Raw genomic sequence first — 27,824 nt, 5'->3', positions numbered from 1 at the left:
CTGCAAGGAATGCGTCCACCTTCCTAACTAAAATTAAATTAACATTCACATCCCAACACAAGCAAGATCAATTCAACTGTTGTAATTCAAGTTTATTCTTCTGTTATTATTTTCTGAAATTCCTGATTTTTTTTTTTTTTTTTATAAATGTACAGCTATCATTTTTGGCACTTAGGACAGTAAACAATTTTTTCCTCCAAATCAACGTTACCCTTGTGATGTGATTTCGCTTTTATACTCAGTTTCAAATGACAACTTTATTCCTTTTTTCCCGTATCTTTTTCCTTTTTTGAACAGCAAATTGCTAGTCACAAAAAAGTAGTGCATTGCCTCGAAGTACTTCCCTTCAAAATTAATTAACAGACTAATTATTACGCTTACGCCTCATTATGAGACCAGACTTTCAATTTACTGACTCCCCCTTAAGCCGATAAAATAAAAGCTACCCGTTACAATTTAGCCCTGACACCATTGCACTCCACAACACCAGCAGAGAGCATTTTGTCAATTTCCGAGGTTTCGTACCCGTACTCCTTGAGTACTTCGACGGTGTGTTCTCCGATAAGCGGGCCAGGGTCCACGGAAGCCTCGGCGGGGGTCCGGGAGAGGAGGGGGGCCGGTCTGGGGCTTTCCTCACCGCTAGAGTCCTTCACGAAGGAAGCCCTCTCACTGTTGTGCGGGTGTGAGCTCACCTGGTCAAACGACAACACGGGCGTCACGCAGGCATCCGTCCCGTCGAAAATTTGCGACCATTCCGCTTGAGTCTTGGAAGCGAAACGCTCAGAGAAGATTCGCCGGAGGTCTGGCCAGTCTGAGAAACTCATCTGTGGAGGTAACTGCTCCTCATCTAATTCCAAGCCTTAGTGGGGGAAAAAAAAAAACACCAAATGTTGTAAGTTATGTTCCACTCCAGTCCTGTAGGTGGCAGTAACTCAGACGATTACATTTCGCATATCTACTTAAATATAAACATAGCAGGTCATGAGTCACTCGACACTTTTCACGAAATCAACAAACCTCGAAGCAGTTGCCTGTAAAACTGCGGCTCAATGGCGCCCACTGCCACATATTTGTCGTCGGCCGTACGGTACGTGTCGTAGAAAGGCGCGCCGGCGTCTAACATGTTCTCCCCGCGAGGGCGATCCCACATGCCGAGGCTGCGGGATTTCCACACGAACGAGCCAACGTAGGCAGCGCCTTCCACCTGGAAGCAGAAATTGTAAAAGATGTAGGTTAGATAAGTCCACAGTAGATTACTAACAGGAAAGTAGTAGTAAGTGGTGTCTATTTTTAAAGGTCATTTACATCTCCATGAATTGTGCCAAGTTATAATATTGTGATGGATGACAATAGTAAAGCAAAGAGGAATAGAATTAAATTCATTCAATTGTTGGACCAGCACAATCGCAAAAACCGGAGGGGGGTAAAAAAAAAAAAAAAAATCTATATAGTGGAGAAAAAAAAGACATTGCAGCCTCCCTGTTGAATATGATTTGTAATGTAACATGCCATGCTAGTGTTAAAATGCCGTGAAATGACCCGGTGGATTGATGGACAACACACACCCACGCTCTTTGAGATTGGACATGAGGGAAAAAAAAAAAAAAGGTGGGCACTCGCTTGTCTCTAACACTTGAAAGGCGCCATTAACGCCATTGCGGGCTCCTTGAGTGCATGGCCAAGGGGAAAGGGACATGTCATAACAGGGCTTTTCAGTTACACGGCGCAATGCAGATTAACATGTCAATGTCAAACACATTTTGATGCTTTCGGGGTCGAAAATTGAAAGAGAAGCACTGACTGATTGATGCTAAAATTTGCAAAAATTTTACAAATCTACTAATTATAGAATATTTGCAGGTTACCTGTTTTAGGTAAAATCTTAATTTAGTTTTCAACCAGTTACTGTTAAGGATTTTCTGATGATCACTAAGCATTCGCATGAAGTATTTTATTTTGGCTTCTTCTTAGATTGTGGCGTTCCCCTAGGTTCCATTTTAAGTCCACTTTCTAATGCTGCCACTTGGTGGGGTTAAGATATGGCACTAATTTTCTTTCCTGTATTTGTAGCACCTTTTACCTACTGAGTGCAAGCATGTGTGGCTCCTTCTAGAAATCTCAAAGCTACTGATTTATGCAGCAACCTCTCTTTGCTTACCATGCTTGCGTCAATGATCTGCCCTTTCCCCGACCTTGTTTGCTCAAGCAAGGCCATGACGACGCCAAGAGCGCAGGTGAGCCCGCCTCCTGCAAAGTCAGCTAAGAGATTCAGCGGCGCGTACGGCTTCTCTCCGCTACGACCCAGGCGGGATAAAAGTCCTGTGAGCGGCAATAAATCAAAAAACACACTGCGATCGAAAAGTCTTTTTGTCATTTTTACAGTGGTGAAAGACTGATTGGTTCGCTTTTGTGTTTTTACCTGACATGGCCAGGTAGTTGATGTCATGGCCAGCCGCCTTGGCGTACATTCCACTTTGTCCGTACCCCGTAAGGCGTGCGTAGACCAGACCGGGATTTTCCTTTAGCAACTCCTCTGGACCAAGACCGAGTTTCTCCATCACACCTAAGACAACATAACATGTACTTTAGTGGGTGGGTCTGGAATGTCGTTCACGATTTCAAAGTATTTACAGTAAAGATTCTCGTGGTCCCACCTTTGCGATAGGGCTCTAGGATGACATCTGACTGGACGCAAAGTTTACGGAGCAGGGCGACGCCCTCTGAGGTCTTCAGGTTGATGGCCACTGAGCGTTTGCCGCGAGCCTGCGTGTCCATCGAGGCGCCGGCTTTCGTGCGGTCTACACGGATCACCTTAGCGCCAAAGTCGGCCAGGATCATTCCGCAGAAGGGTGCTGGAGCAAGGCCCGCCAGCTCAACCACACGTACTCCGGCCAACGCCATGTTGAAAACACTAAAACAAAAATATGTTGGTTTCTTAAGTTTTAATATCATCAGAGTTAGTTATTACTTGATTATAACAAAATATTAATGAATGCTGAACAGTAAGTTAAGTTCTCCTAAAGTGGGATCAACTTTAAGGTTTCCAGTAACCACAGTGAAAATTGAAAAGTGAGAAGAAAGTGGACACTATCGTTATTTCTCATTTTTGGGAAAAGTTGGATGCCCGCGGTTACTTGAACGCACCATGGCTAAAAACAAAGCTAGCGTGCTCGTTCTACAACACAGACATTTAGACTAGTCTGAAGTCCAAAGTGACGCGTTAATGTTACAGTTGCTGCGAACAGACTTTTTTCGACGTTCAATGAACACGATAATCAACAGACGCTCGAGTATGCGACCGCTTTAAACATTTCTATCGTTACAAAAAGGAAAAACAGATTACAAGTTAGGCTAACCTGCACTTTGTTTTTACGGTGAAATTAGCGTCCGGAAGAGTTGAATCGCTGATCACTGATCACGTGACAAGGCAATTGTTGGGAGGCGTTCCGCGTCAGTCACGTGATCAAAACAACATTCTACACATAAGTCTTTGCGTTTCAGTCAAAAATAAATTAAAATGATGTAAAAGTTATAAAATGTTGTGCATTTTAGTTGAGTGAAAAGTATCTGAGCAAGCGCTAAGAAACCAACAAAAGCACATTGTCTTGTTAAATCTGTGCCGCCCTCTACTGGCCTTGTACCATAACTGCACTTGGATTACTTAAACTTTATCTACTTCTAAGAGGCACACTTGGTTGCCAAAGTTGTCAAGGCAGTAAAAAGTGTGTGTTGTGCTATAGTTATTAATCCTTGGGAGACCCCAGAATCCATTTTTAATGATTTACAAAATGCACGTTATTATGACCCCCGTAAATAGATAAGAAATCAAAGAGACAGTAAAATCTCCAACGCATTGCATAGGACAGCAGCCACATTTTTGCAACTAAGGAAACACAATGGAATTGTTCCCCGAGAGAGATCGCAACAATGTCATGCACGGAGCAAAGTTGCAAGACCTTCCCGGTAATATCACAGCCAGGAAGTCAAGTTTCCATGTAAACATAAGGTCCTGAGAAGCATGAAGACGGGTCACCATGCTGTGAATAAAAACACTGACTATGTACCATCACTTGTCAAAATAAAAAACCTGAACACTGGTATGAAATGTCTCGACAAACAAATATGAGGCAAAAAATATTTTTTAAAAATTGTAAATACTTAAATACTATGAAAACTTTAAGATGAGTTTCCTGTATCCAACAAAAAAATCTTTAAAGTTTCCAGAATTAAATTAGTCATATTCTTTTGCGAATAATGTGTCACATTAAAAGTACTATGTAATCTAAACTCTAAATCCAGATTATTATTTTTTTAAAGACAGAAGATGGAATTTTATTTGGGGTGATTTTTTTAGGGGGAAAAGGTCAGTAGAATAAAGTTTCATTCAATTAAATTGAATATTTATTCAATTTGCATTATTAAACGTGGCTCCTGTTTGACTGCTGCTATTTTTTCCATCGACGCTGAGACAAAATTAGCAGATGCAAACTTTGACACACTTGCGTTATTGTTCCGAGCCCGAGCCGAACAATCGGTCATACATGAAGTAGGCGTGCCTAATTGGAAACACAGACGTCTTGCAAACAATGAGGGTCGGGGGGGAGACCACCTGTTTGAAAGACATCATCAGGACAAAATGTCCACGCGAGAGAAGCTATCAGCGTCTCCAGATACTTTACTTCCCACAAATGCGTATTATTCACACTTGAAACCTTTGAAAAGAATTCGAGGCACCGGTGTGTGTTGGCATCATCTTCAGCAACGGATGCAGAATGTGCTGGTGTTTTCCTCATCGAGGCTTCTTAAACGACATCCTCAAACTGTGGGAGGGAAACACCGGCATACGAGAGTGCAGCCAAGATTATGATACATCCTGTACTGGGATGGCCCATCGTAGACAAAGGGAGATGGATTGTATTGAGCCACAAAACAAAATAAAAGTATGGATGAAATAGAATAAAGACATTTACGATAGTTGACGTGATTGTTTTCAAAGGGTGAGTACGCTTGTTGTTTGATTTCCTTGGGAAGAGTTTCTACTGCCGGGCTGATAACAAGAAAAGTTTTCCAAGCACTTTCTAGGGAAGATATAAATTGAAAAAAAAAAAAGGATGTTTTGACTGGCAACTACTATTGTGTTCTGTCGCACACAAAACACTTTGGAGTTTCCCACGTTACAGATCACTTTTACAAAGGGGAAGAATTTGGGCCGTGCTAAAACAAACAATAGCAATAAGAGTGCAGGGGAAAGCATCAGAGAATTAAGACAAAGTTATAAAAAAAAGGATTGGAGAAGGCAGAACTTGGAGGAATAAGTCAAACTGAAACGAGAACCAAGTCCAATTGCAAGTATGAGGTCATAACTGTAGCAGAAAATGTCACAATAGAAGAAAAAAATTGTGCAAGTCAACTATTACAACAACTGTAACAATTCTATTTGTAATATTTTGCTTTGGGGAAAAAAATCTTGTCATATCACATTTTTGAATGTAAAAACTAGATTTATGAAATATAATTAAAACTTTTGTCCTAATAGAATACAACAGTGATGTCGATTTGCCTTTCAAGTCAGTTTGAACACCGACAATGGAGCAACACATGTAGACAGACAATATAAAACCACTCAAGAGCATATATTGTAAATACTTCATCCGAAAAATGACAAATACTAGTGCAGCTTAGTGAATTGATAGTGAAAGTCTTCTTCGTGTGTTATTTTTATGTCTTAATTACACTGCCCCCAAGTGGTCGAGATGCATATCGAGCAGTAGCCTTTGATTTGAGACCTTTTAGCCTTTTGGCAGGTCAGTGGCCTTGCTGTGTTCGACAATCTCACGATCCCGGACTTTCCCACTATAGTTAGCCTCTCCAGACATTGAGCTCAAAGCTAAATATAGCTCGACAAACACAGTATATTTTTAAAAACATCTCTTTAGAAAAATACACTTTATCTTGCAGACAAATTGAACTTTAATTCTTACCATGATCAAAATTTGTTCTTGTAACACAGACTCTGCGACACAATGGCAATGCTTCCTTATAGTCTATTTTTAGGTCAGCAGATGAAAACGCCTCGGCCGAGGCGTTCACTAGTTTACATTTATCGTTAGGATGCCGCATTATTTGCAAACGTGCCGCCTGCACATGAAACTATGAACTTTTATTCAAATCACATGACCCTGAAGGGGTATTTGTGTGTCAGTTGAGCTGTGTGAAGTAGAGCAAATTGTATTATGCTGAACCTCTCTACTTAAATATTTGTTTTTCTGGGTGGGCACTTTTCAAATATTTATTTTTGGGGATGACTTTTTTCTCACTTCCTTTTTTCTATCTCTACAGTCCTAGCTGGTATGATTTGCCAATGACTGGGAACAGAGCCCAGTGAGTCAAGTATCATAGCTCCATGTGGACTGGGTCACCTCAGGACTGTGTCCTGTCACCTTTAAGTACAATAATCATATCTTAACTTTCATAAAAGTTATGATTCTCATCACTCACAAGATAAGTCATACAGGCATAAAAAAAAAAATGAAGCACCTAAGGTCACAAGTTTCACTTCGTTTCCCTTTAACCTAATTAAAGTTATGTAGAAAGAGTGTGAGTAAATTCCTTGTAGTGAGTAACAACACAAGAAGCCCCTCTTGGCTTTGTTTAGGTTGGGGGGGGGGGGGGGCGTAGCAAGAGGGGGGCAACCGTGGGTTGGAAACACCAAACGCGCTCACGACTCTCTCGCGCGTTCTCGTGTAGCCAATGAGCGCTCGGCAAACCAGACCCTGCCCGCCATACAAATAAGAGTGGCTTGGGCTTTTATTGAAGCCACTTTGAAGAAGGCGCTCTCAAGTCTGTTTGCCGTTACACAGATCCTCGTCGGTGACTCAATAACTGCACTAGTTAGGAAGTTGCAAAACTTGCAGAAACTTTGACGGGTAACTTTTTTTTTTTTTAAAGAGACAGTTTTTAAAAGGTATCGAACTTTTTTTTTGGACGTCTCCACTTGCGAGCATGACGCGGAGGTCGTGCGCTATTTACGCGGTGGGCGTCATCAGCGCCATCCTAATCATCTTGGGCATCAGCCTAACCGCTTCGCAAGCTTTCCGCAAGCTGATGCACAACCGTCTCAAGAAGGTAAGCAAGATAAAAGTCTCAGCCGCTTTTTTGCATGATTGCTTAGCGCAGCGTTGCACTTCCGCTGAGCGCACAGCGGATGACAGTGAACCGGTGACAATGGTGGGGATTGTGCGCCACTTGCCAAGAGTGTGATAAGCACAAAAAAAAAAAGGGCAAACACTCAAAGCCAAGGTTGTAATAAGTTAATGCATGTGAGAGTCATGCTGCAAGTTTTCTTTTTCTTTTAAAAATAAAATACGTTTATTTATATAACTTTTATTTATCCAGCTGAGGAAGCTGTAGACACCTTTCAAAAAAACAAGTGTAATATTTACTCAATACATGAAAGAGGATTTTTCAAGCAAATAGTTCTGCAAAAAGTTACAAAAGCAAATGTATATTTTAGATCTGCCATAGAGAGAGCGAGAGAGAGGTCATTTTAGGGTGTGGCATTTTTCGGGTGCTTCCGAATCAGTATGAAAATTGCAAATTGCTCGGGATGAACTTTTGTGGGACTTTGGTGGTCATTTTTTTTTTGCACATGAGAAGAGGAAAATGTGAATGATGTCTCCGAAAATGTCAGCAGTCATCACTTTTGACTCATTTTGGAGGTGTTAGCAAATAGCACTTGATTCTGTCTTCTCACAAGTAATGTTTATGCCCATTTCTGGAACTTGAGTGTCATTAAAGTGGCACATGAAAGCAAACAGTCATATCTTAATCTTTAAAGTTGAAAGAAATTCCTTGGCAAGGCACAGATTCCAATCTCGCTTTTTTTTCTCCCCTTTTCCGTCAGGATGGTGATAACGATGGAAATAGGGAAGTGGGTTCTGATATGGACCTGAGTGTGGTTATTAAGTACAATACATTCTTACATGATCATCACAAAAAATAATTGAAGTTGGAAATATAGATCAGTGCATCTGGCTGTTGTGGTCAACAAAGAAGGCTTTCACTTCTTGATTCTGACTTAACAACTGGTATATTTTGGCATTACGCCCTTGAATTCTCACAAATTAGATGCATGCAGAAGCAGTGAAACCCGATACTCGCCTTGGCTCTTCGGTGACGCATTGCTGAGGCAGGCAGGTGGCACCGTGTAAAACATTTGGACAAGCGTGCGTCGAAAATAGCTCCAAAACGATGATTTGATGATCAAAATCCGATTAATTTGCTAGTCGATTTGTCGCCGATTAATCCTGACACCATTGTTATCTAATAATACTGCCAGAAAATGATTTCAATGGAAGCCAAGACAATAGTCAATGGTAAACATTCTTTACGTTCTATTGTTCCTCAAAAAATATCCTCTGGCTGTGCGTTATTCACGCCCGTTGTTTTTCCTCCCGTCTGGACATCAAAGTAAAAACAGCGTGCCTATTTGCTTATTCACCTGCTCCATGTGTTTTCAAATCGGGGAGTGGCTAACATGAGAGAGCTTCTCTGTTCCTGTTTTCCATACACTATTTCATGTCGCATGCTGGGAGGTCGGCCATGTTGAATTGTCCGGTGAAAGGAAAAAAAAAAAAAAGCATGAAAGGGTAGCACGCTTTGCCCTCCTCAATCCAAGGTGACAGCTTTATTGTCCTTGACCACTTTGTAAACGTCTGTCTGGGGACGAGTAGAATAGAAGCACTTTGACGCGCTCTCCTTTTTGGGGTTAATTTACACTACTTTGAACAAAACTGACACAATTAGGCCAAACTGAGATCTCCACCTCATGTGTTGTTGGAAGACATACTAATCCCCCCCCCCCACCCTTCCCCAAACTTTCTTCTTCCCTTCCTTCTCGCCTTCCCTGTGTTTTTCAATTCCTCAAAAGTTCCCTGCGGTGCATCGTCGGGATGGTTGTCCACAAAGCGTTTGCAAACTGGGAAAGAGTTTGGCTTCGGGGTGGCTGCTTATGGGGCTCAGGCCTGAGGAATGCAGTCCGGATCATTAAGGTTCCAGTCCCGCGCAACCATTAGGAGTCCGGCCTTATGAATCACATGATCTGTCAGTGAGTGCCCGTCGTCAATGGCAACGGGCTGACAATGGAACTATGGAGGGGTCTCCGCTAATACCATTCATGTGCACGGCCAATGCTCTTGTCAGACAGTGGCGCCCCTCCGCGGCCCCCCTAAGATGTTTTTGTTCTCTGGCCTGTTTTTGTTAGGAACACACCAGCCAGACTCGAACGTGCCGCCGCCTCGTCTGAACTTTAAAATGTTGTCACTTGAAATTTCAATCCGTCCTGTGATGCCTAGCCATGCACTTTTGAAGTTATTCTTTCTAATATTCTATTTGTCATGGAACTTTCTTAACAGGAAATTGTTTTGGTGGAGGGTAGCCGAGTGTTTGAGCCATGGAAGAGACCCCCTCCTCCCGTCTATATGGAGTACTTCTTCTTCAACGTCACCAACGCGGCTGAGTTCCTCGCCGGGAAAAAGCCGGTCGTCAACCAGGTCGGGCCCTACACGTACAGGTGGGCTCCGAGACTTAAAAATGTTCTTGCTCCATTCTACTTCTAAAAGATATATTATGTTATCTGAACCATATAAATCTAGTCCCACCTCAAGATTGGTTGTTAGTGTAGTTCAAGGACTGACCTTGAAACGGACATTTTGCCTCCTGGAGTTCAGAGCAACACCATGCCAGGTGAAGGTCAAGGTCGAGTTAGGATTGGGTCAAGACAAAGACTTTGAAGAGTCATGACCAAGTCCAGAGCAAGACTTTGAAGAGAAAAGGTATTGTAGAGTTAAGACCAAGACTTTGAGTCCAGCGACTTCAGAGGACAAGACGGAGACAGTGTGAGAACAAGTCAATGAATTGAGAGAAAGTTTAGACCAAGCCTGAGTTTGCCAGATACCAAGTCAAGACTTTCTGAAGGTGAGACAGACAATACAAATCAAGATTGAGGTTTTTTTTTTTGTATCACGCACAGGGAGTACCGCTACAAGGACAACGTGACCATGGTGAACGACGGCAAAATGGTGTCGGGATACAACACTAAAAGCTTTGTGTTTCTGAGAGACAAGTCTGTCGGTGACCCGACGATGGATAACATCACCACTGTTAACATCCCTGCCTGGGTAAGGAAACAATAACAACAAAAACGGGTCGCTAGCATCGGTCCTTCCAAGATTCTCTCCTTCTTTGTGTGTAAGGCGGTGATGAACAAAGTGAAAGACAGCTACTGGAAAGCCACGGCCTTGTCCGTGATGATGACCTCCGTTAAGAGTGAACTGTTCACCACTCGCACCGTGGACGAATTGCTGTGGGGCTACGAGGACCCCCTGCTGACTCGGGTCGCTGTGTCCAAGCCCGAAGTCGAGACCACGTTTGGGCTTATGTATAAGGTAGTTAACAAATGTACATTTTGATTTGTGTCATTTTTGCGTAACCTATGAGAGCTAAACATTTAGCTGTATTAAATCTCACATTGCGTGAGTTAAAAAAAATACACAGAGGATCTTGAAAAATAATTGAATATTAAATTGTAATATAGTCGGGGGAAAAAAAAAAGCTAATTTTCCAGTCTCACCCACAATATTTTTTTCGTGTTTTTCCGACGTAAATGAACAGCGGAAAAGTGCATTAAAGCATTATGCATCACAGTATGTACACCGTAAAAACAGTTTTAAACGGACAACACATAATATTTTCACGTGTGAGGCAATTATTGTCAAGTGCATGATGATTGCCAATATTTGAGAAAATACAGAACATCTAAACTCACCCCCCCCCCCCCCCCCCCTCAGAAAAATGGAAGCAACGACGGGGAATTCATCTTTCACACGGGGGAGCAGAATTATTTGGATTACGGCCGAGTGGAAACATGGAAAGGTCAAAGGTAACGCATTCCTCTCTTACTTTTCTTTAGCCAGAAACTTCACTCTTGAAAATATTCCTTGACTCAACTGTTTTCTACTCTAAATAGATGCAGATGCTTGTTTATGAGTTTCTTTTGTGTCTGCATGTTTTTGCCCTCAGCTCTGAGGACAGAGTTAGCTTGCTAGCGTAATAGCTCCATGGTGACCCTCATTATCATCTGTAGCGTTTGTTCTTTCAGATTGATATCAAACAATTCGCTCCAATTTACTTCCACAAAACCGCTATATCGTTGTTTTACAGTCAGCTGACCTTCTGGAACTCCAACCAGAGCAACAGCATCAACGGGTCTGACGGAAGCGCCTTCCATCCCCTCCTGAAAAAAAACGAGCGCATTTATATCTTCACCCCGGACCTTTGCAGGTACGCCGTTCGTGAGAATTTCGGTTTTGGTCTTCTAAACACACCAGAGGGCCATTATTAATCTACTCGCCTACACAAAAAGTGTAAAAAAAAAAAAAAAAAAAAAAAAGAAGCTTTGGCCTAGATGAAGGTTAGAAATCAAACCCACATGACAAAGCCAGGAAAATATTTTTTTCCTGCTCTCCGGAATATTTATGACACTCCTTGCGAAACGACAACATTTACGAGATACATTTCAGACTTATCAAAAGGGCCGACACGCAACAACAAAGCGTGACCGATGCAGTTGTGCCATTACTGATATGACCCATCTCTTAATTTAGCCACTAACCTTCAGCTCCCCCAATTTTTTTTTGCTCGCATGTGGAAAGAATCTGTTGACATTTTTACCTTTAGCCCAGTCTGGGCGCGTGCCGTTGACCCTCCCGTCCTGCATGTTTACAAAACACTTTCACCCACTTACTAAAGTCATTGTTGCACACCACGTTATGGGAACTAAAAGGGAACACTCCTCCATGTCCTCTACTTTGGACCATTAAATGAGGAAATGTTAAGTCTGGCACGGACGTGTTTTACTCAAGCAAAATTTGGCGACTTTTGAAAACACGCCATCTGGAAAAATCATTTTAGGGAAAAAAATGAAGGAGTGCCAATTCCCATTCGGTAAGCCTTTTGGCCTTCTTACTGACAGCTGAAGCACAAAAGCCTCAAGATGCTGATGAAGTGCAGACAGGTGCTGCACTTGTCTTCTGGTTGTGCGTGACATAAATCACTCTTTCCACTGTGGCCATTGATTCCAAATCAAAGAGAACCTCGCCCCACTGGAACCTTAAATACGCTGGAAGATAGAGCCTGCGTCTTCAATAATAAAGCAATATGATCACTGTAATTGAGGAATTGACCCCTGCCCCAAATATTTGTAATTTATTTTTAACAGTTTGAACATAATTAAAACAGCTTAAATATATTCACAAACTGCTGCAAAAACGTTTTAATTTTATTTAAAATTCATCTTATAACACCTCCCTAAAAAATAATTTATTTTAAAAAATAAATCGTGATTTTTGTTAATTAATACACAAGAGTGAAGACTGTAAATTTTGCTAACAACCCAGGCTAAACTATCTATAAATATAATAAATAAAATAAATATTATTTGACTTTTATATTAGTTGTTTGAATTAAAGAGATGGTGTTCCACAGGGATCAATGCTGTTGTCTTTTAAATTTCCATAAATCTATTCCCAAAGCGTCATTTCCCAAATTCTCACCCGGCAACTACGCCCTGAAGGCTTTATTCTATTTCATGGCGTGCCTCGCAGAGGTCAAGAGAAAGGTCGTTACAGTATTGCTTCACACTGGCAAACACTGTTTGGACTCTTTTGTTCTGAGAAGCATCACGATTCTCTGGGAACTTTTCAACATACTGCAACGCTCTCAGAGATCACCAGAATAACACCGTAAACATCTCCGCTGGACTTATGAGGCTGGATTTGCTCCACGGGGAGATTCTTCTGTCTTTTAACGATTTCAAGTTCTCTTTTTAAAAGAGCAGCTGCGTAAGTGGACCTGCCAAGGAGTCATTCAGAAGGCTAATAATAACAAGGGGTGAATGTTAAAAAGCAGTCAATGATTAATGAAGCTATGGAGGAAGTCATACAATTCCGTGTTCAAAGAAACGATTAGCATTTTAAGGAAGGGAAGTAAACGTCTGCCCTATTGGTATCAAATGTGAAAGCTAATGTCCTGAATGTTTTGCCTGTCCAGGTCCATCCACATGGAGTTTGAGAAGGACGTGGAGGTGAGGGGCATCCCGGCATTCCGCTTTACGCCGCCGCGTTCCGTCCTAGCTAGCAAGGAGGAAAACCCGGCTAACGAGGGTTTCTGCGTCACCCCGAAGAAGTGCCTCGGAACGGGCCTCCTCAATGTCAGTCCTTGTCGGAGAGGTAAACGACCGTATCGCCGTTTATGATCGTTTTGTGGTCTGTTGAGTAAACGGAAAACGTCATCAAATTGTAAGTGAATCGTAACAGAAGTGAATCATTGGAATCGGAATCAAATCGTAATGTGATTGAATCATATCAGAGATTTTCAGCACAATTGCAGCAAATGATAGCGTGTAGGTGTCATTTAAGGCCACCGGGAAGAATGTGTGTGCGCTACAGCGACCTTGATGGTTGTCCGAGGGCTGTTGCCAAACACGGGAGCAGGAAAATGTTCACCCCTGCCCCACTTCAGGAGCACTTAGCCTCGCCATCGCCGCCAGACACATACGCAATGCAGCTTGTCTTTGTGCAACGACGTTTCAAAATTTACCTGCCGGGTTTACTTAAGTGCGTGTCGGACCCTGTGGACTTATCATTGGGTCGCAATGTCTCTTGTGGACAATATGTGGAAGGAACTGAGCGGGAGTAAACCAGATTATACATGTGCAGGTCCCAGATTAGTTCCACATCAGCCTTAAAATATACTGATCAGTCTATTGTTTCTTTTACGACCATGAGTGCCTCGTTGTCCCGAGACCCCGGTCGGATACATTCTTTTGTTTTTTTAATCAGCTAATTTGATTTATTACCCTTCAGGTGCTCCAGTCGTGGCCTCTTTTCCTCATTTCTACCTCGCAGACTCCAAATATGCAGAAGCTATCGGAGGAATGTCCCCTGAGAGAACTCACCACCAAACCTACCTCGACCTCAACCCGGTGGGACAAATGAAAAAAATTTTATTTGTTATAACTAGAAGACTCAAAAGTCACAGAAACGTGCTCGTCGGGCATTTTTTCCTTTTTCCAAATCAACTGTGTTGTCGGAGGTCTATCAATCCCTGTCTGTAGGTACTACTATTGGATTGATGCGCCATCTAGTGGCTAACAGATGTTAGTGCAGCCAATTCATTCCTGTAAAAAGAAGCTGACATCGTATTTTCCATTTACAGACCACTGGGATAATTGTACGTGCAAACAAGAGAGCGCAGATCAACATCTTAATGACTAGAATTGGTGGAATTCCGTATGTATCTATCTGTGTGTGTGTGTTTTTGTTGTTGTTGCTTTTGTGTAGCTTTACAAGACTTTTTTTTCCATCCCTTTCAGAAAAACTAGAGGTCTAAACAACACCATCTTCCCCGTCATGTTCTTGAATGAGGTGAGAAATTAGTCATGGTACAATACGTCAAATTCGAATCAAAAAGTTGAAGTGATTGACTGAATTATGTTTTACGCCACATTTGGGGATTGTCTCAACAGAGCGTGGTTATGGACGAAGCGTCGGCGGCCAGAGTTCACAAGCTGCTATCCATCGTCAAGGTGGTGTCCAACTTCCCGCTCATTTTCGTGGCCCTGGGTCTCATCATGCTATTGATCCTGATTGTCCTGCTGATACGCGAGCGCAAGGAGAAGGTGCGAGGAGTCGCCGTTCCATTGCGGTCACTTTTAATATTCTTAATATTCCTACAGGGGACGAATGGAAATATGGGAAACAATTCTCTGAAAAGAAAAATAATAATAATAACCAATCTGGCCTGGCACCAAGCATTTTTTTAGGGGAGGCCAGTGCCCCCTGGCCCCCCCTCTAGCTCTGCCAGTGGTGGTGTCACCATGCCTCTTGCAGGGCCAAGCTAAGATTATCTTTACTTTAGATTAATATACATCAGTATATTATGTCTTTGTAATCCTTTCTAATAACTGTGCCACTCCTTTCATCCTTAATCGCATTTGTTAATATGCTGTCCGATACAATTCATTCTCCTCGACGAATCAAAATAGAGCATCCGTCAACATTAGTGTCGCTCTTCATCAAAATAATAAATAAGAATATTTTCTTGCAGGACAACGCTGAGGAGAACACGTCTTACTCCCCGGTGAACGAAAAGGAAAAAGAAGATCCTCAAAATGGATCGTACATCGGCCTGACGCCCAAGGTGGACGCGCAAGCTTGAGATGTTTGGGAGTAGGAAACGCCGCTGCCAATCTCCCCGTCACCCGCTGAAATTAATCTGTCAGAGAAGACGCATGTCCTCGTTTATTTGCCGACTTAACCAGCTTGCCACTTACAGATGACAACATTTAGAGACGCAATCAAAACAAACATGACTGGAATGGGGTTGGAATCAATATTTCACTTTTCGACTGTTATGAAGGAAGGAAATTAACACCGGTTGTCAGTATTAAATCATGCACTTGAAAGTAAATGTTACAAAATTGTTTGTGTATCTAAAAAGCATTTTTCATGTTTGATGACAGGATTTGGAGATGCTCAAAAATCCTCTTTGTGGGATAAGCGTCAGACAAAAAACAAAACTGTATAGTTTGTAAAATAAGATCGATTTTCTTGTAAATTTTCATGTAGAAACTGTCCAAATGAAAAACATTTAGGTCTGCTAGAGTGGGTCAACAATCCATACTGTAATGTTACAACTCAGTGTTTTATTTGAAAAAAGTGCCTCAGCCTTCAGGCTTCTACTGGTATCGATAAAGTGATTTTTATTTTTGAAATTGTGTGATGCTGCAGTGGAGCCACAGCGATAAAGGTGTCATCATTGATGGAACTGTGCTGCCTGTAAATACTCTTTTTAATGCTCTGTTCTCGCAATCATGCGTCAAGTGTGTAGTTTGACTTGAGTTGTCTCGCAAAGCTTTTAACATTGTTTAGAAAATCGCTACTCCGAAACTTGATTTTTTTTTTTTTTTTTAAACACAGCGGAGCCCTTTTCTGCTATTATCATTTTGTGTTGTTTTTATTAGTTAATTTCAAACAAATACTATAAATGTATCGATTTTTTTTGGTTGAGTTCATCCCTTGTATTTGCCATAACATCTGAAGGACTGCAATGTTCTGTTATGTTGCCGTTTTTAAATTTGAGGTCTTTTATTTTGAATAAAGTCATCATTTAGAATGACGTTGTTATTATAAAAGTGACGATTTATGGAGAGCGCATTCTGTAGTCGAAGTTCACAATCATCGAGTTTTTTTATACGATCTTCAAAACAAAAAAAAGCAAAGCACAAAATGAGCACCACGCTGTTTGATTACAGATTGTACTTTATGATATTATCGTTATTGTTATAACCACGTTTGTACCCTTCTAACAATTCATTGTGGTTTTTTTGTTTGTGAAATGTTGTTTTGACTATACAGAATAAAAAACGTTTTAAGACTCACACTGTAATGTTTAGTAGCGTCCAGCAGGGGGCAGTATATCCCTTCCTTCAAATATCTACTTTATGGTTCCTGTTTTCTTTAAGTACTTAAACCCAGGAGAAGGGGAAATGTGTATATTGGTGGGGCGTTTATTTATTCAAGTGGCCCATTATTTGGGGCAGGGCATCTATTGGAGTGGAGTCTACTGTTTGAGGAAACGCCGTACTAAAACAATAGACTACCTCATTGTAAAAGTTATTATGGCAAAACCTAATATTGCTTTCCTAAAAGGGGAAATTGGGGTGGGGGGGGGGGTTATCCTATATTGCAATACCTCATAACAACACTGCACATTATATTACAATACCATCATGTTCAATATTGATAAACGTCACTAACCAGTGCAGCATTCATCCCAACGCAGATCTCCAAGGCAACACTATTCGGACCAACACCAAACTATACACGTCAGTTGAGATGAAGGTGGACTTTTATGTGCACGTTTGCAGTCAGCCATTGAAAGAAAGTAGTGTTTCCTTCTACCCCAACAGTGCCTTCAAGGCACGAATCACAAGGATGTCTTTATTTGAGTGAGGGCACGGAAGAGGGTGTGGGCAACAAACCTGCATGGACACTGTCAAGCAACCCAAACAGCTGCATACTTCTTAAATTCCTTCAAAATAAAACCAACTAGCAAGGTCGGAAATGTCAAACCTACTTGGGATTGTTTATTTTAATATAAGCAATGCTATCATATTTATAATCAAATTATTTACTCTAAATTACGACTTTTTAAATGAAAGTAGGTGAAGCTGGAGCATTTTAAATCCATCTAAAAGGGATTCCATTTTAATTGATCACATTACTTTGAAGGCGACGAGCGCGTGCTTCCGGTGTTGCCCGACTTGATTAGGCGAACTAACGCTCGTTTACACCCGCTCAGCTGCCGGCAGTTAGTGTCCGCACAGGACCGGCGGAGGGGAAGCAGGACTTAAGCGCTACACCCCGATGAGACGCCACCTCCAACCGGACTACAGTGGACCAATCACCGCCGGGGAGAGAGGTAAGATATTAGGATGAATGAGCCCAAACCCATTGCATTTTCACTTCTTGTGTGATTATATTTTATGATAATTAGAAAAGAAGTTGGGACTTTATTGATCTTGTGCTTACTTTAATATGCAATGATTTATGAATGGTGGGTGTACTAAGGATGATTTATGATTCGCTTAAAGGAAAATAAAGTCGGCCATCCAGACATAATAATAATAATAATAATACATGTTCCAATGCTCCATAGTTGCATGTCTCCATCCCTCACGTGCAGAACTGTGAGGCATTTTTATCAGGGGAAAACGGTTCTAATCCCGCTTAGCGCATTCACTCACTAACAAGCAAGCAATACATATTCGGAGCTGGCTGTTCTCATTTTTGGAAAGCGGAGATTATGGGATTGGAGGCTGTTTGGGGCTGGCTTGACTTTCAACAAGAGGCAAACAAAGGCTAAACGCACCACTGATTAGGTGCGACAAATGACATGATGCACAATGACACATATGTGCCCCGCGTGATGAAATTACTCCATGTGAGATCCCATTTGAGAGTAAATGTTTGTGTGTGGCTTACTTTGGTTGTTGTTTGCACAACATTATTAATACTTAAGTGTAAATTCTGCTTGTGTGCCTCACTGGATGAATTAACATTTCTACTGTAGCCATCTTGCTGCTTAAACTTTAGCGTTGACGCCTAATTTGTCAGCCTGGCAGGAACGTCTGGTGACAGTTTGCCGGACTGCCACAAAAAGGAAGTATTGAACCCCCTCTCACACCTGATTTTTGCCTCACTCCCCCAGTGGCTCTGAGAAAATCATTAAAATCAGCCAACATTAGTTTCCAAATCAGTAGAGCACAAATATCAAACAAGGTCAAAACAATCTTCATTTGGATCAGTCACAAAAACCCTGTTTATGCCTTAATTATGTAATTAGAATTCATGCAAGAGTCACTTTAAATGATCTGATGGAGGCTGCAGTATGAGGAATAAAAAATGCAGCCAAGGGAAAAAAAATAGTGACACTTCTTTCACAAACCACAATTTGAACACAAACGGTGCAGCAACACAGATAGACAAACAATATAACAATATATTTTATAGTGTGCAAAAATTAACATTACAATTGACCCCCTCGCATTGCGGATTGTTTAAATATTTTTTATATTTTGAGGGGTGGGATTCTATTTTATTTTATCCCCCATCGCTTTTAAGTTAGGACTATCTCTTCTCGACCATCTTATCTATCTATCGCTGCCACAGCGGGCCATTTTCCGCCCAGAGGAGACTGACGCCATTTCAGCTGGTGCAACGTGGCTACGAAAGAATGAAACTCTTTAAGGAATTGGGGGACAAGACTGTGCGCGCTCGACATCCCACCACTTTATGCGTGGACATTATTTTTTGCTTTGTGTGTATGTGAGTGTGTGTTACTCACCTTCCATCCAGATGGCTTGTCGACAGGAAGGTTCCAGGCAAAAGTGGGCCCCTAATGAGCGGGGAGGGAGGGAGCACCTGAGGGGACATGTCATCAAAGAGCATCTTTCTCCACTTCCCGTCTTTTTCCTCCATCATCATCTTCATCACGTAATACCGGCACCTTTTCGTGCTCTTCGTCATCTCCTCACATTTTGGCTGAGGACGACAATGAAATAAATATGAATTCATACGAATGAATAAATACATCCTGGCTTGTCGTAAGAATTTAAATCTGTTATCAGGACCCCGAGAGTGATGTTCGAAGCAGGCATTTGGCCACTCGGTTAAAAAGAGGTCGCGAGGTGGTTTTGCCGGAAGGCCTCTGACATTTAAAGGTTGGATGAGGGTGAACCTGTGGACCGCGTGTGAATTCTGCTGAAGGAGTGTGACTGCCCAGAACGTAACGAAAACCGAGCCAACATGAAGAAAGGCCATGTTGCCATGTAGACAGGAAGTTTCAGCACTAGAGGAGAGGAAGTGAGGTTTTCAAACGCAGCCAGAGTCCGACGCGCTCCGAGTCATCTCGATTTATTGCCCGCAAAGAATGAAAAATGCGAGATGGCTTTAATGCACTATTTTGTCCCAGCGTGCGGAAAATGGCGTGTTTGTCTGCTTGTAAACAAGCTACCCGACTGTGTTTACGTGTGGATTTATAGCGGCTCACCGGGATGCCTTGAATTTGTCCCGTCACGGAGAAACAAGGAAGACTTTTATTTGGAACACTTGAACATTTTGAGATTATAACAAGGTTCACCATGTTTGGGAGGGGGAGGTGAAAAGTTGCCAAATAGAAACTTGTATTTGCCATATTGGAATACTAGACATGAAAAAAAAAAAAATGGACCGATTCCTCTCTCGTGAGAAAAAAATCAAGCAGAACTTGAACAGTGGTGTTTTCGCACTGGCAATAAAAGAGAAACGTCGACAGTTCAGTTCCTGGTATGCTCGTGTGTGCCTTCTCGAGTAACTTGGTCTGAACCCCGGGGATGCCTGGGGTGACTTCATTTTTGATCTCTCAAAACAATCCCGTGGTAACTTGGTTGATTCACGGCAGTAGATCTTTTTTTTTTTTTTTTTTTTTAAATGACCCCCCCCCCCCCCAACCCAACCCCCTCTCTCGCTCATTCCTCAAACATCCTCCCCAAGTTGTCCGAGAGCAGCGGCGCCTCGCCGGAGCACAGTCCGGTATTGACTCGCACCATAGACTAATCCTTTCACAGGTCGGCACTGTCAAAGAGTCGACTGTGTGTCGAGACCCCGAGAGGCCGAGTGTGATACACAGAGATACATTTCAAGATATGTACAGTAACTCAAACAACCTGTCCATCAACTCACCCCAGCCCGCAAAACATATATCCTCAATTTGACATCTTTCATTCAGAGCTCTACCGGTTTGTGATCGCATGATGATTCCGCATTATTTACATTCTTGGTTTTGGGCGTGTTAAAAATAAATGCTGTCAATGGTTGAGCTCAAAATTACATGAGGCAGTGTTGAAAAAATTTGAAGAACTCAAATGTCGTAAGTGAGCCTGGAGGTGCAAAGTATCCGTCCACCACTACTTGAAAATGCTCTTTGTGGATCTGTCTGATATATTAAATAATTCAAATGCTGCCTTTTAGATGTAAAAAAAAAAAAAAAAAGCACATGAGGTGGATATTCCAGTTAGGCCATGCTGAAAAGCATCATTTTGTCTCAAAAGATGACTTTGTGTAACTGACCCACTTTTTTTTCTCTCACTCATGTGACAACATTTGTCTTCGTCATCTTCCCGACCACTCGTGGGAAGGCTCGCTAGCCGCGTTAATAATTTCATGTCGACACGGCCAAAAGTCTGTGAAAATCACGTGAGGTTTTCGTGTTCATGTCAACGCCTCTGCGGTTGAAAATGGTTTTAATTGGTTTTAAAAGTACATTTGATTCGGTTATTTGCAAATCAAGTTTCAACTGTATCTTGACTGACTGGTTTTCTCGACTCTGCCAGCGTTGAGACAGCACTGGACGGCGGGTTTGCGATTGAAGGGATCTCCAGACGTGTTCCTTGAATCATCTCCGCGCAGGAAAAGGGCAGCGCGTATGAGTCACCTCGCGTGATGGATGATGTAACGGAGTCTGGGTCTTCTAGCAGACCATGACGCTAAACGGACTAACAGAGTGGGAAAAAAGGCTTTCTCACAAGCAACCGAGCCTTATTTGTTGACTTTCCCGAGGATCCAAGGCGATGTCAAGCGTCCGTGCCATGAAGTGACCTCACACAGATAAGTGGCACGGCCATGGAACTTAATCGCAAATGGACTCTTATCATTGTGCGTGAGGTCACGTGAGCTTTCCGAATCCGAGTGATTTTGATGGCAGCCATGTTGCGGCGCAGGCTCCTAGCCTGGGTGTCGCGGGTTGGCGCCGTGTTGGTTCTTCTGTGTTGCTCCTTGACGCTCTTCTACGTGATGACCTGCAGCACGCTGCACCCGGACGACTCGCCGCCGAGTCGCGCCTTACCGCGCGCTTTACCGCGCGCCAGCACCAATCAGGTCGACCTGGGCGGTACGAGGCCCGGAGGTGCTGCCCAAAGCGGGGGACCGCCGGTGATCCGCTCCTACCAGGAGCTACTGCAAGAGCGTGAGGAGCAACACCGCCTGCACATCTCCTCGCTGAAGAAACAGATTGCTCAGCTTAAAGAGGCGTTGCAGGAACGCAGCCAACAGCTCAAAGGTGTGCAAGACAGCCTGAAGAAGGCCGTCGCCGGGGGACCGGCTGAGGGGCGCAACTCGCAGCCCGGGGACCTCGGGGAAGCCCCGGGAGCCAAAAACCAGCAGGCGGACCTCCAGAACTTCTTAAGGAGCCAGCTCTCCAAAGCCGAAGTGACCGCCGGGGCTAGGCAACACAGCGAGTACACGGTGGTGCCCTTTGAGAGCTTCACCCTGCACCGGGTCTACCAGCTTGAAATGGGTCTGACGCGACACCCCGAGGAGAAACCTGTGAGGAAGGACAAGCAGGACGAGCTGGGCGAAGTGCTGGAGTTCGCCCTGCACAACCTCAACGCCCCGCCGGCGCAGCCGGCCGGGAAAAGTAGCAAAGTCTACTCGCCGTCGGACTTTATAGAAGGTGAGAACACACGACAAGACCATCGAAACAGACACAACACTTCTGCTCAGCCATCCGAAACAATTTGATTCCGCTCGTCACTTAGTAGATAATTGAGCAGACGTGAAAAATAACTACTAAGCACCGAAAAATGATGTGCATGACAAGTCGTTGCGTCACACGAATGAGTGTATGTGATGTTTACCAGGATATGCTACTGAGTTGTCCTGCTTTGACCACAACTCCAGGAAATGGACACAGCTGTTCCTCCTTCACAGTGGGAGCATCTCACATCTAGTCTATCTTTGGCAGATCGCCAGCCTCTTCCATTGCCTGGAAAATCTGGAATTGTATAAATGGCGCCTGACACAAAATTGACGGGATGGAGAAGGGGCTGGCAATTTTTTGTAGTCAGAGATCATATCAGAGCCGTAATTAGGCGCTACATGTATAAAAGAAGAGTAGTGTGTTGTAAGAGGGCCTGGTCTTGTTGAGAACGGCTGAGAAGAGAGCGAAGGAAAAAAAGATGGGGGAGGATGTGTGAACGCATGCAATCAAAATTGGTCAACGTTCTTACCAAAAAAATCAAAAGCTTATCCCGCGGCGAAATCAAGGCTCACATCGCAGGAAGCCCGCAAGTTTTGGGTGGTTATCAGGCTGGATCTTCTCTCTTTGAAGAATGCGTTGCAGTTCATTAGCGTCTTTTATTTCCTCCGTTCCCGCTTTTGTGTTTTTCCCCTCGGTGTTGACCTCAGTTCCAATTTGCAAGTCAAGTCCAATAATTGACGAGTTCAGGCTAATGTAAGGCCCACGACAAAACAGAATTAGCATTGGGGACCTAAATAGCCTAGCATGTGTGGTTTTTTTAGCGTTAGCATCTGACTGAATTAAAAATTCGTCAACTCAATTCAATTGATTTTGTGTAAAGAATTATTTTGACTTGCTCAATACGGGTTTATCTATTTATTATTGTAATTGTGAAATGATATTAATAAAAAATCGGTCATAATAATTATGCTAACGCGTGCAAGCCTTGTGACAAGTTTTTTTGTGCGTTTGCTTCAGGCATCACGCGCACAGAGAAGGACAAAGGCGCAGTGTACGATCTGACTTTCCGCGGGGAATCCAGTCGAGAATTCCGCCGCCTGGTCCTTTTCCGGCCCTTTGGACCACTGATGAAGGTGAAGAGCGAGCGGGTGGACACGGCCGACGTGCTCATCAACATTGTGATGCCGCTGTCGCGACGTACCGAAAGGTTCAGGCAGTTCATGCATAACTTCAGGTGTGTGCCCTATTCCATATTCAGTTTTTTTTTTTTCATTTTTAAATGAGGATTAAATCAAGAGGAAGATTTGCATAAGTAAACTTAACAGTTCATTTATTTTCTTGCTGCTGGGTATGAAATCTCAAAATAAACTAAACTGGGGCAGATTTAGTGATTGGGAATGACAGCCAAGAAGGTATGTAAAATGTATTGGGGGGTATAATTAACAGTTTTTGGTCTGTATAATAATAATAATAATAATGTAAAGGCGGAGCCTGGCCTGGTGAGTGACGTGGGTGTCAGCAGAGAAGAGCGAAGATTTGGCTGATGTTTACGGTGAAATCTCAAGATTTAGACTTTGAATATATTTTATGGACTCGGTCCTGCTGGCTCGCCAACATCTTGCCAAATTATTTCCGCGATTAAACCGGGGTTCAAATTGATCAAGCTGACATAGGTAATTTAGTTTGCTGGTCTGTCAGCATTAAGGTCCACCGTTATGTCCTTCTCTCCTTTAAGTGTGTTTATTTATGGGCAGTTTTTTGGAACCATTGCTTATCATTACTTTTTCCTCCCAGTAAATCCAGCTTAGTTGTACTGCTTCAGCTTGTTCAAATGCTCCCCGGGGGGCACAGCAGTTGATCTACAGCGGCGCAGTGTGGCATTCACTTACTTGAAAGAGACGCTGAGCCAACACTTCAGCCTCGTTCGTTTTGAACGTGTGTGTCTGTTCTCCTAAGCAAAGAAGTGCAGGCGAAAAGATAAGCTATGAATTCCGAGCAATTTTTTTTCAGCACAAATCTCTTCGTCAGATGCCGACGAAAGTCAGTTTGTTGACAATTTGCTTGCTTTGATAAGCACAATCATGTGCTTATTTTGCACTATGGTTATGAAGATAGTTGAATAGCATCCTATCAGCGGACAGTCTATTTTTTCGGGGGGATTTGCAGCAGCGATAAATTTAATGTTTCTATAAAAAACCTGCAGGCACAACATTATCCGCAGACATTTTGATGCTTCAAGGTAGTTTTGTACCAGAAATAACAAATAAGGAACTACTTTTACCATCAATTAAACTGTGATTTTTTTTTCTTTCTTCTAAACAAATTAGGGTTTCAAGTTAGGGCTTGGATTGTAAATAGATATTAGTTATCATATATATTTTTTTCTTTTTAACCTCACTCTATAGGCAATTAGGACAATTGTGTTTATGCGGGTACGTGTCTGCAGGGAGATCTGCGTGCGGCAGGACGGCCGCGTCCACCTCACGGTGGTCTATTTTGGGAAGGAGCAGATGAGCGAGGTCCGCCACATCCTAGAGAACACGTCCAGGTGAGTTAGGAAATCAGTGTTCTATCCTATCTATCTAAATGGGGGAGTCGGTTGCTATGGCGATGCAAGTGGATCCGCATCCCTCAAAAGGTTTCATGTTTGGCCTCAAGTCCGTGGCCACAAAGCGTCCATTTGTTTCCTTGCCAGGGATGAGATGGAAATAAAAAGCGACTAGCAAAGTTCCAGAGACTTGCAGAGGAAGAGATTTATGATGAGCAAAGTCTCGTAAGGGGAGATGAATGAAAGATGAAGTAAGCGAAGATGCAGGCAGCACACATTGAATTTGGATCAAGTACAATATATATATATTTTTTTCCACTTCCATAGCTTTTCCTGCAGCCTTTTTTTTTACATTATCCTGGAATCCCCTCAAAGAAAGGCAAACTGAAAAATGAATTGGTTAAATCTAAAACAATCTATGTAGTTATTTATTCAAGTCCTGGAATGATTTATAAGAATTTTATATTCCGTCACTAGTTGTAATAGAGCTTTGAAGATGTATGGTGGCCTGTAAGAAATAATGCAACGAAAATTCAACTTCAATACTGTAGGCCGGGGCTTCAAGCAAAGGATGAAAATGGAAAAAACAGAAAGGAAAGGATCATCTTCACTCAAGCTTTTTTTTTTTTGTATCATTATTGTCTTTCAATTCAACTTGGATTGACTTGAGAGGAAGCAAAGGGCTCAAACGAAGCTCCCAAAATAAATAACGAGCTTGAGGAACTGACAAGTTGGGCAAATTTGAATTTCCGCCTTTGTTTGGGACAATGAAAGGATTCTTTCTCAGGTGACAGCTTCCTTGCTATTCCAAATATGCGCCACAACTGATCGGCACTCTGGCCAGCTGCAAGTACGCACATGCCAGAACATGCACATAAAAAATATATTCCCAAGACAATAAAACAAAGCTGCCTGCTGCGATGCTTCCTTATGCTGACATTTTGTCACTGGCCATTGGAAAAAAAATAAAAATCACAGAACTCAAAACGGTGAGGTTTCTTATTTTAGGCACAGAAGACCTTTTTTGGTCATTTTATGGCCAATTCCTCATTTGCAACGGTGTGGGGTCTCTCGTCTCTTTCTCTCATGTGCAGCCCGTGCTACTCAGAATTAGTCACTCAGCGCATCGATTATTTGGCCCCGGGGCTCCATCACAGCTGTCGCAGCTGTTTACGCATTCCCCGGTGACTTGCGCAATTTCGACATCGTCGCCTCGCTTTGAGATTCCCAAAGAAAGAGGCCGTCTGCTCAAACTCAGCTGTGGGAACTCTGTTTGATATTGCAGGGAGGCCAACTTCAAAAACTACACTCTCCTGCAGCTGGACGAGGAATTCTCCCGAGGTCGGGGTCTGGATGTCGGGGCGCGGGCGTGGACGGGCGGCGACGTGTTGCTCTTCTTCTGTGACGTAGATATCCACTTCACCGCCGACTTCCTCGGATCTTGCCGACTCAATGCCGAGTCTGGTAAATTTTACATTCACGTCTATGTAGTATACGGCCATGGAAATCCCAAAGAGTATAAACTTATATTTTAGCAGGTGTCATTGACATTTGTTATGCCTAAAAAAAACAAGGTAATTTTGGGAGTGACCTGAAAATACTTTCTCCCATTTTAGGTAAGAAGGTCTTCTACCCAGTGTTATTCAGCCAGTACAACCCCAAGCTGATCTACGGGAGTCCCGAGCACATCCCGCCAGTGGAGCAACAGCTGGTAAAACATCCCCATAAAGAAAAAGACTCTTTCTCTTTTAACCGTGGGGCAATACGCTTGGGTCAAGCTAATCTATAATGCAGCAGGCAGGCCTTGAAAATATCTGTCCCCTGTTGTCTTTTTAACTTCCTGTCTTCTCAGGTGCTGAAGAAAGACACGGGCTTCTGGAGAGATTTCGGATTCGGCATGACCTGCCAGTACCGCTCGGACTTCATCGACATCGGTAACGTGCCGCATACGCTACATTTACAAAAGTACCATTCGATATTTTGGAATGCATTCCTGTTTTTCCTGCAGGTGGTTTTGACATTGATATAAAGGGTTGGGGAGGAGAGGACGTGCACTTGTATCGCAAGTACCTGCGCAGTAGTATTCTGGTGGTGCGGGCTCCGTCACGCGGCCTCTTCCACTTGTGGCACGACAAGCACTGCGCAGACGAGTTGGCACCCGATCAGTACCGGATGTGCATAAAATCCAAGGCCATGAACGAGGCGTCGCACGGGCAGTTGGGGATGCTCTTTTTCCATAAAGACATTGAGGCGCACCTACGCAAGCAGAAGACGCAACATCATCAACACAAGGCCAAAATGACGTGAAGATATAACAGAGGAATATTTTTGAAAAAGTTAATTGCTACATTTTAAATGGGAAACAATCAATTTGACAAATGAGAGGAAAACAATACAAAATTGAAATATTACATTTAAAAATAGTACAGTCAGAAAATGAGATAAACATGAATTTCAGAAATAGAGCAAGACAAACGACGTTCGTGTTTATTTCTTGGGAAGCAGCGACACATACAGGAAGGAAAGCGAACAGCAGGTGCGGGGACTTAAGGACTATTATGCCGATCTTTCATTTTTTTATATTTATACTTAAATTTAGAATAAAAAAGTTGAGATGGAAGTCTATGACAAGATGATATTCTTGATTTTATTTTATTTTTTTACATTATTGTTACGATGCTCCTTTTTACACTCCAACCCATGTTAACAACAGTTTACCATTTAAGGACAAAACCTGCTGTATTTGGGTTTTTTTTCCCCCTGTGTCCTTTATGAATATATTGACGTTGACCAAAAGCAAGAGTTGCCCAAACTGAGGCTCAGGGATCAAAACGGACTAAGTGTCTATTTGTGTGTGGGGGGGTATGTATTTTAATATTTGGTACTTGCGTTAAAGATTCAAATTTGGGGGTTTTGAGTTGAGATGTTTGGGAAACTATGACTTAAAGGAGAATTCTGGTATTTAAAAAAAAAAAAAAAAAAGAAACATTTCAAGCACATCCCATGTGTCTTAACATGTAATCAATTATGCTTGCCTTATGAATACCAGAATTAGCCTTTTTATGGTCAGAATTGTTTTTATTTCAATTTAATGTGGACTCTTATGAAGATCTTTTTTTTTATTTTATATAGATGACAT

At 42.6% G+C, this 27,824-nt stretch overlaps 3 protein-coding genes across 8 annotated transcripts; 2 read left to right on the top strand and 1 right to left on the bottom strand.

The window, feature by feature from the left end:
• Window positions 1-77: 77 nt before the first annotated feature.
• Window positions 78-19,095, bottom strand: amacr (alpha-methylacyl-CoA racemase). 4 transcript variants are annotated; one of them, XM_037265427.1, is made up of 7 exons: window positions 18,967-19,095; window positions 2,655-2,911; window positions 2,420-2,563; window positions 2,159-2,319; window positions 1,018-1,204; window positions 442-859; window positions 138-361 (listed from the first exon to the last, which is right to left on the bottom strand). In XM_037265427.1, exons 1-6 carry the CDS (start codon window positions 19,068-19,070, stop codon window positions 450-452), a joined length of 1,263 nt encoding a protein of 420 aa, XP_037121322.1. In that variant the 5' UTR covers window positions 19,071-19,095; the 3' UTR covers window positions 138-361; window positions 442-449. The 4 variants fall into 4 exon arrangements, with proteins under 4 accessions (XP_037121323.1, XP_037121324.1, XP_037121325.1 ...); XM_037265428.1 differs by lacking the exon at window positions 18,967-19,095 and adding an exon at window positions 16,878-17,041 and having other exon boundaries at window positions 78-859; XM_037265429.1 differs by lacking the exon at window positions 18,967-19,095 and adding an exon at window positions 3,357-3,405 and having other exon boundaries at window positions 78-859.
• Window positions 6,807-16,325, top strand: LOC119131201 (lysosome membrane protein 2-like). The gene is made up of 12 exons (XM_037265431.1): window positions 6,807-7,125; window positions 9,414-9,571; window positions 10,031-10,178; window positions 10,254-10,445; window positions 10,848-10,939; window positions 11,221-11,340; window positions 13,108-13,286; window positions 13,923-14,041; window positions 14,275-14,348; window positions 14,432-14,483; window positions 14,585-14,737; window positions 15,166-16,325. Exons 1-12 carry the CDS (start codon window positions 7,003-7,005, stop codon window positions 15,274-15,276), a joined length of 1,521 nt encoding a protein of 506 aa, XP_037121326.1. The 5' UTR covers window positions 6,807-7,002; the 3' UTR covers window positions 15,277-16,325.
• csgalnact1a (chondroitin sulfate N-acetylgalactosaminyltransferase 1a) lies at window positions 17,411-27,546 on the top strand. Of its 3 annotated transcripts, XM_037265425.1 has the most exons (9): window positions 17,412-17,541; window positions 20,798-20,855; window positions 20,993-22,110; window positions 23,155-23,371; window positions 24,584-24,685; window positions 25,971-26,149; window positions 26,302-26,396; window positions 26,538-26,619; window positions 26,694-27,546. In XM_037265425.1, exons 3-9 carry the CDS (start codon window positions 21,357-21,359, stop codon window positions 26,990-26,992), a joined length of 1,728 nt encoding a protein of 575 aa, XP_037121320.1. In that variant the 5' UTR covers window positions 17,412-17,541; window positions 20,798-20,855; window positions 20,993-21,356; the 3' UTR covers window positions 26,993-27,546. The 3 variants fall into 3 exon arrangements, with proteins under 3 accessions (XP_037121319.1, XP_037121320.1, XP_037121321.1); XM_037265424.1 differs by lacking the exon at window positions 20,798-20,855 and having other exon boundaries at window positions 17,411-17,541; XM_037265426.1 differs by lacking the exon at window positions 20,798-20,855 and having other exon boundaries at window positions 21,004-22,110.
• The last annotated feature ends 278 nt before the right edge of the window (window positions 27,547-27,824 follow it).

This window comes from Syngnathus acus, chromosome 12, assembly GCF_901709675.1.
Source record: "Syngnathus acus chromosome 12, fSynAcu1.2, whole genome shotgun sequence".
Lineage (NCBI taxonomy): Eukaryota > Metazoa > Chordata > Actinopteri > Syngnathiformes > Syngnathidae > Syngnathus > Syngnathus acus.
This window is presented reverse-complemented; position numbering and strand designations above follow the sequence as displayed.

What these genes read in the sequence shown, in the direction of transcription:
- LOC119131201 (XM_037265431.1), top strand. Translation starts at nt 7,003, where the DNA reads ATGACGCGGAGGTCGTGCGCTATTTACGCGGTGGGCGTCATCAGCGCC. An exon ending in GAAACATGGAAAGGTCAAAG is followed by an intron (nt 10,940 to 11,220) that starts GTAACGCATTCC and finishes GTTGTTTTACAG; the next exon opens with TCAGCTGACCTTCTGGAACT. An exon ending in ACTAGAATTGGTGGAATTCC is followed by an intron (nt 14,349 to 14,431) that starts GTATGTATCTAT and finishes CATCCCTTTCAG; the next exon opens with AAAAACTAGAGGTCTAAACA.
- csgalnact1a (XM_037265424.1), top strand. Translation starts at nt 21,357, where the DNA reads ATGGCAGCCATGTTGCGGCGCAGGCTCCTAGCCTGGGTGTCGCGGGTT. An exon ending in GCCGTCGGACTTTATAGAAG is followed by an intron (nt 22,111 to 23,154) that starts GTGAGAACACAC and finishes CGTTTGCTTCAG; the next exon opens with GCATCACGCGCACAGAGAAG. An exon ending in CAGTTCATGCATAACTTCAG is followed by an intron (nt 23,372 to 24,583) that starts GTGTGTGCCCTA and finishes ACGTGTCTGCAG; the next exon opens with GGAGATCTGCGTGCGGCAGG.
- amacr (XM_037265427.1), bottom strand. Translation starts at nt 19,070, where the DNA reads ATGCTCTTTGATGACATGTCCCCTCAGGTGCTCCCTCCCTCCCCGCTC. An exon ending in CCTAGAGCCCTATCGCAAAG is followed by an intron (nt 2,564 to 2,654) that starts GTGGGACCACGA and finishes ATGTTGTCTTAG; the next exon opens with GTGTGATGGAGAAACTCGGT. An exon ending in AGATCATTGACGCAAGCATG is followed by an intron (nt 1,205 to 2,158) that starts GTAAGCAAAGAG and finishes TTCTGCTTCCAG; the next exon opens with GTGGAAGGCGCTGCCTACGT.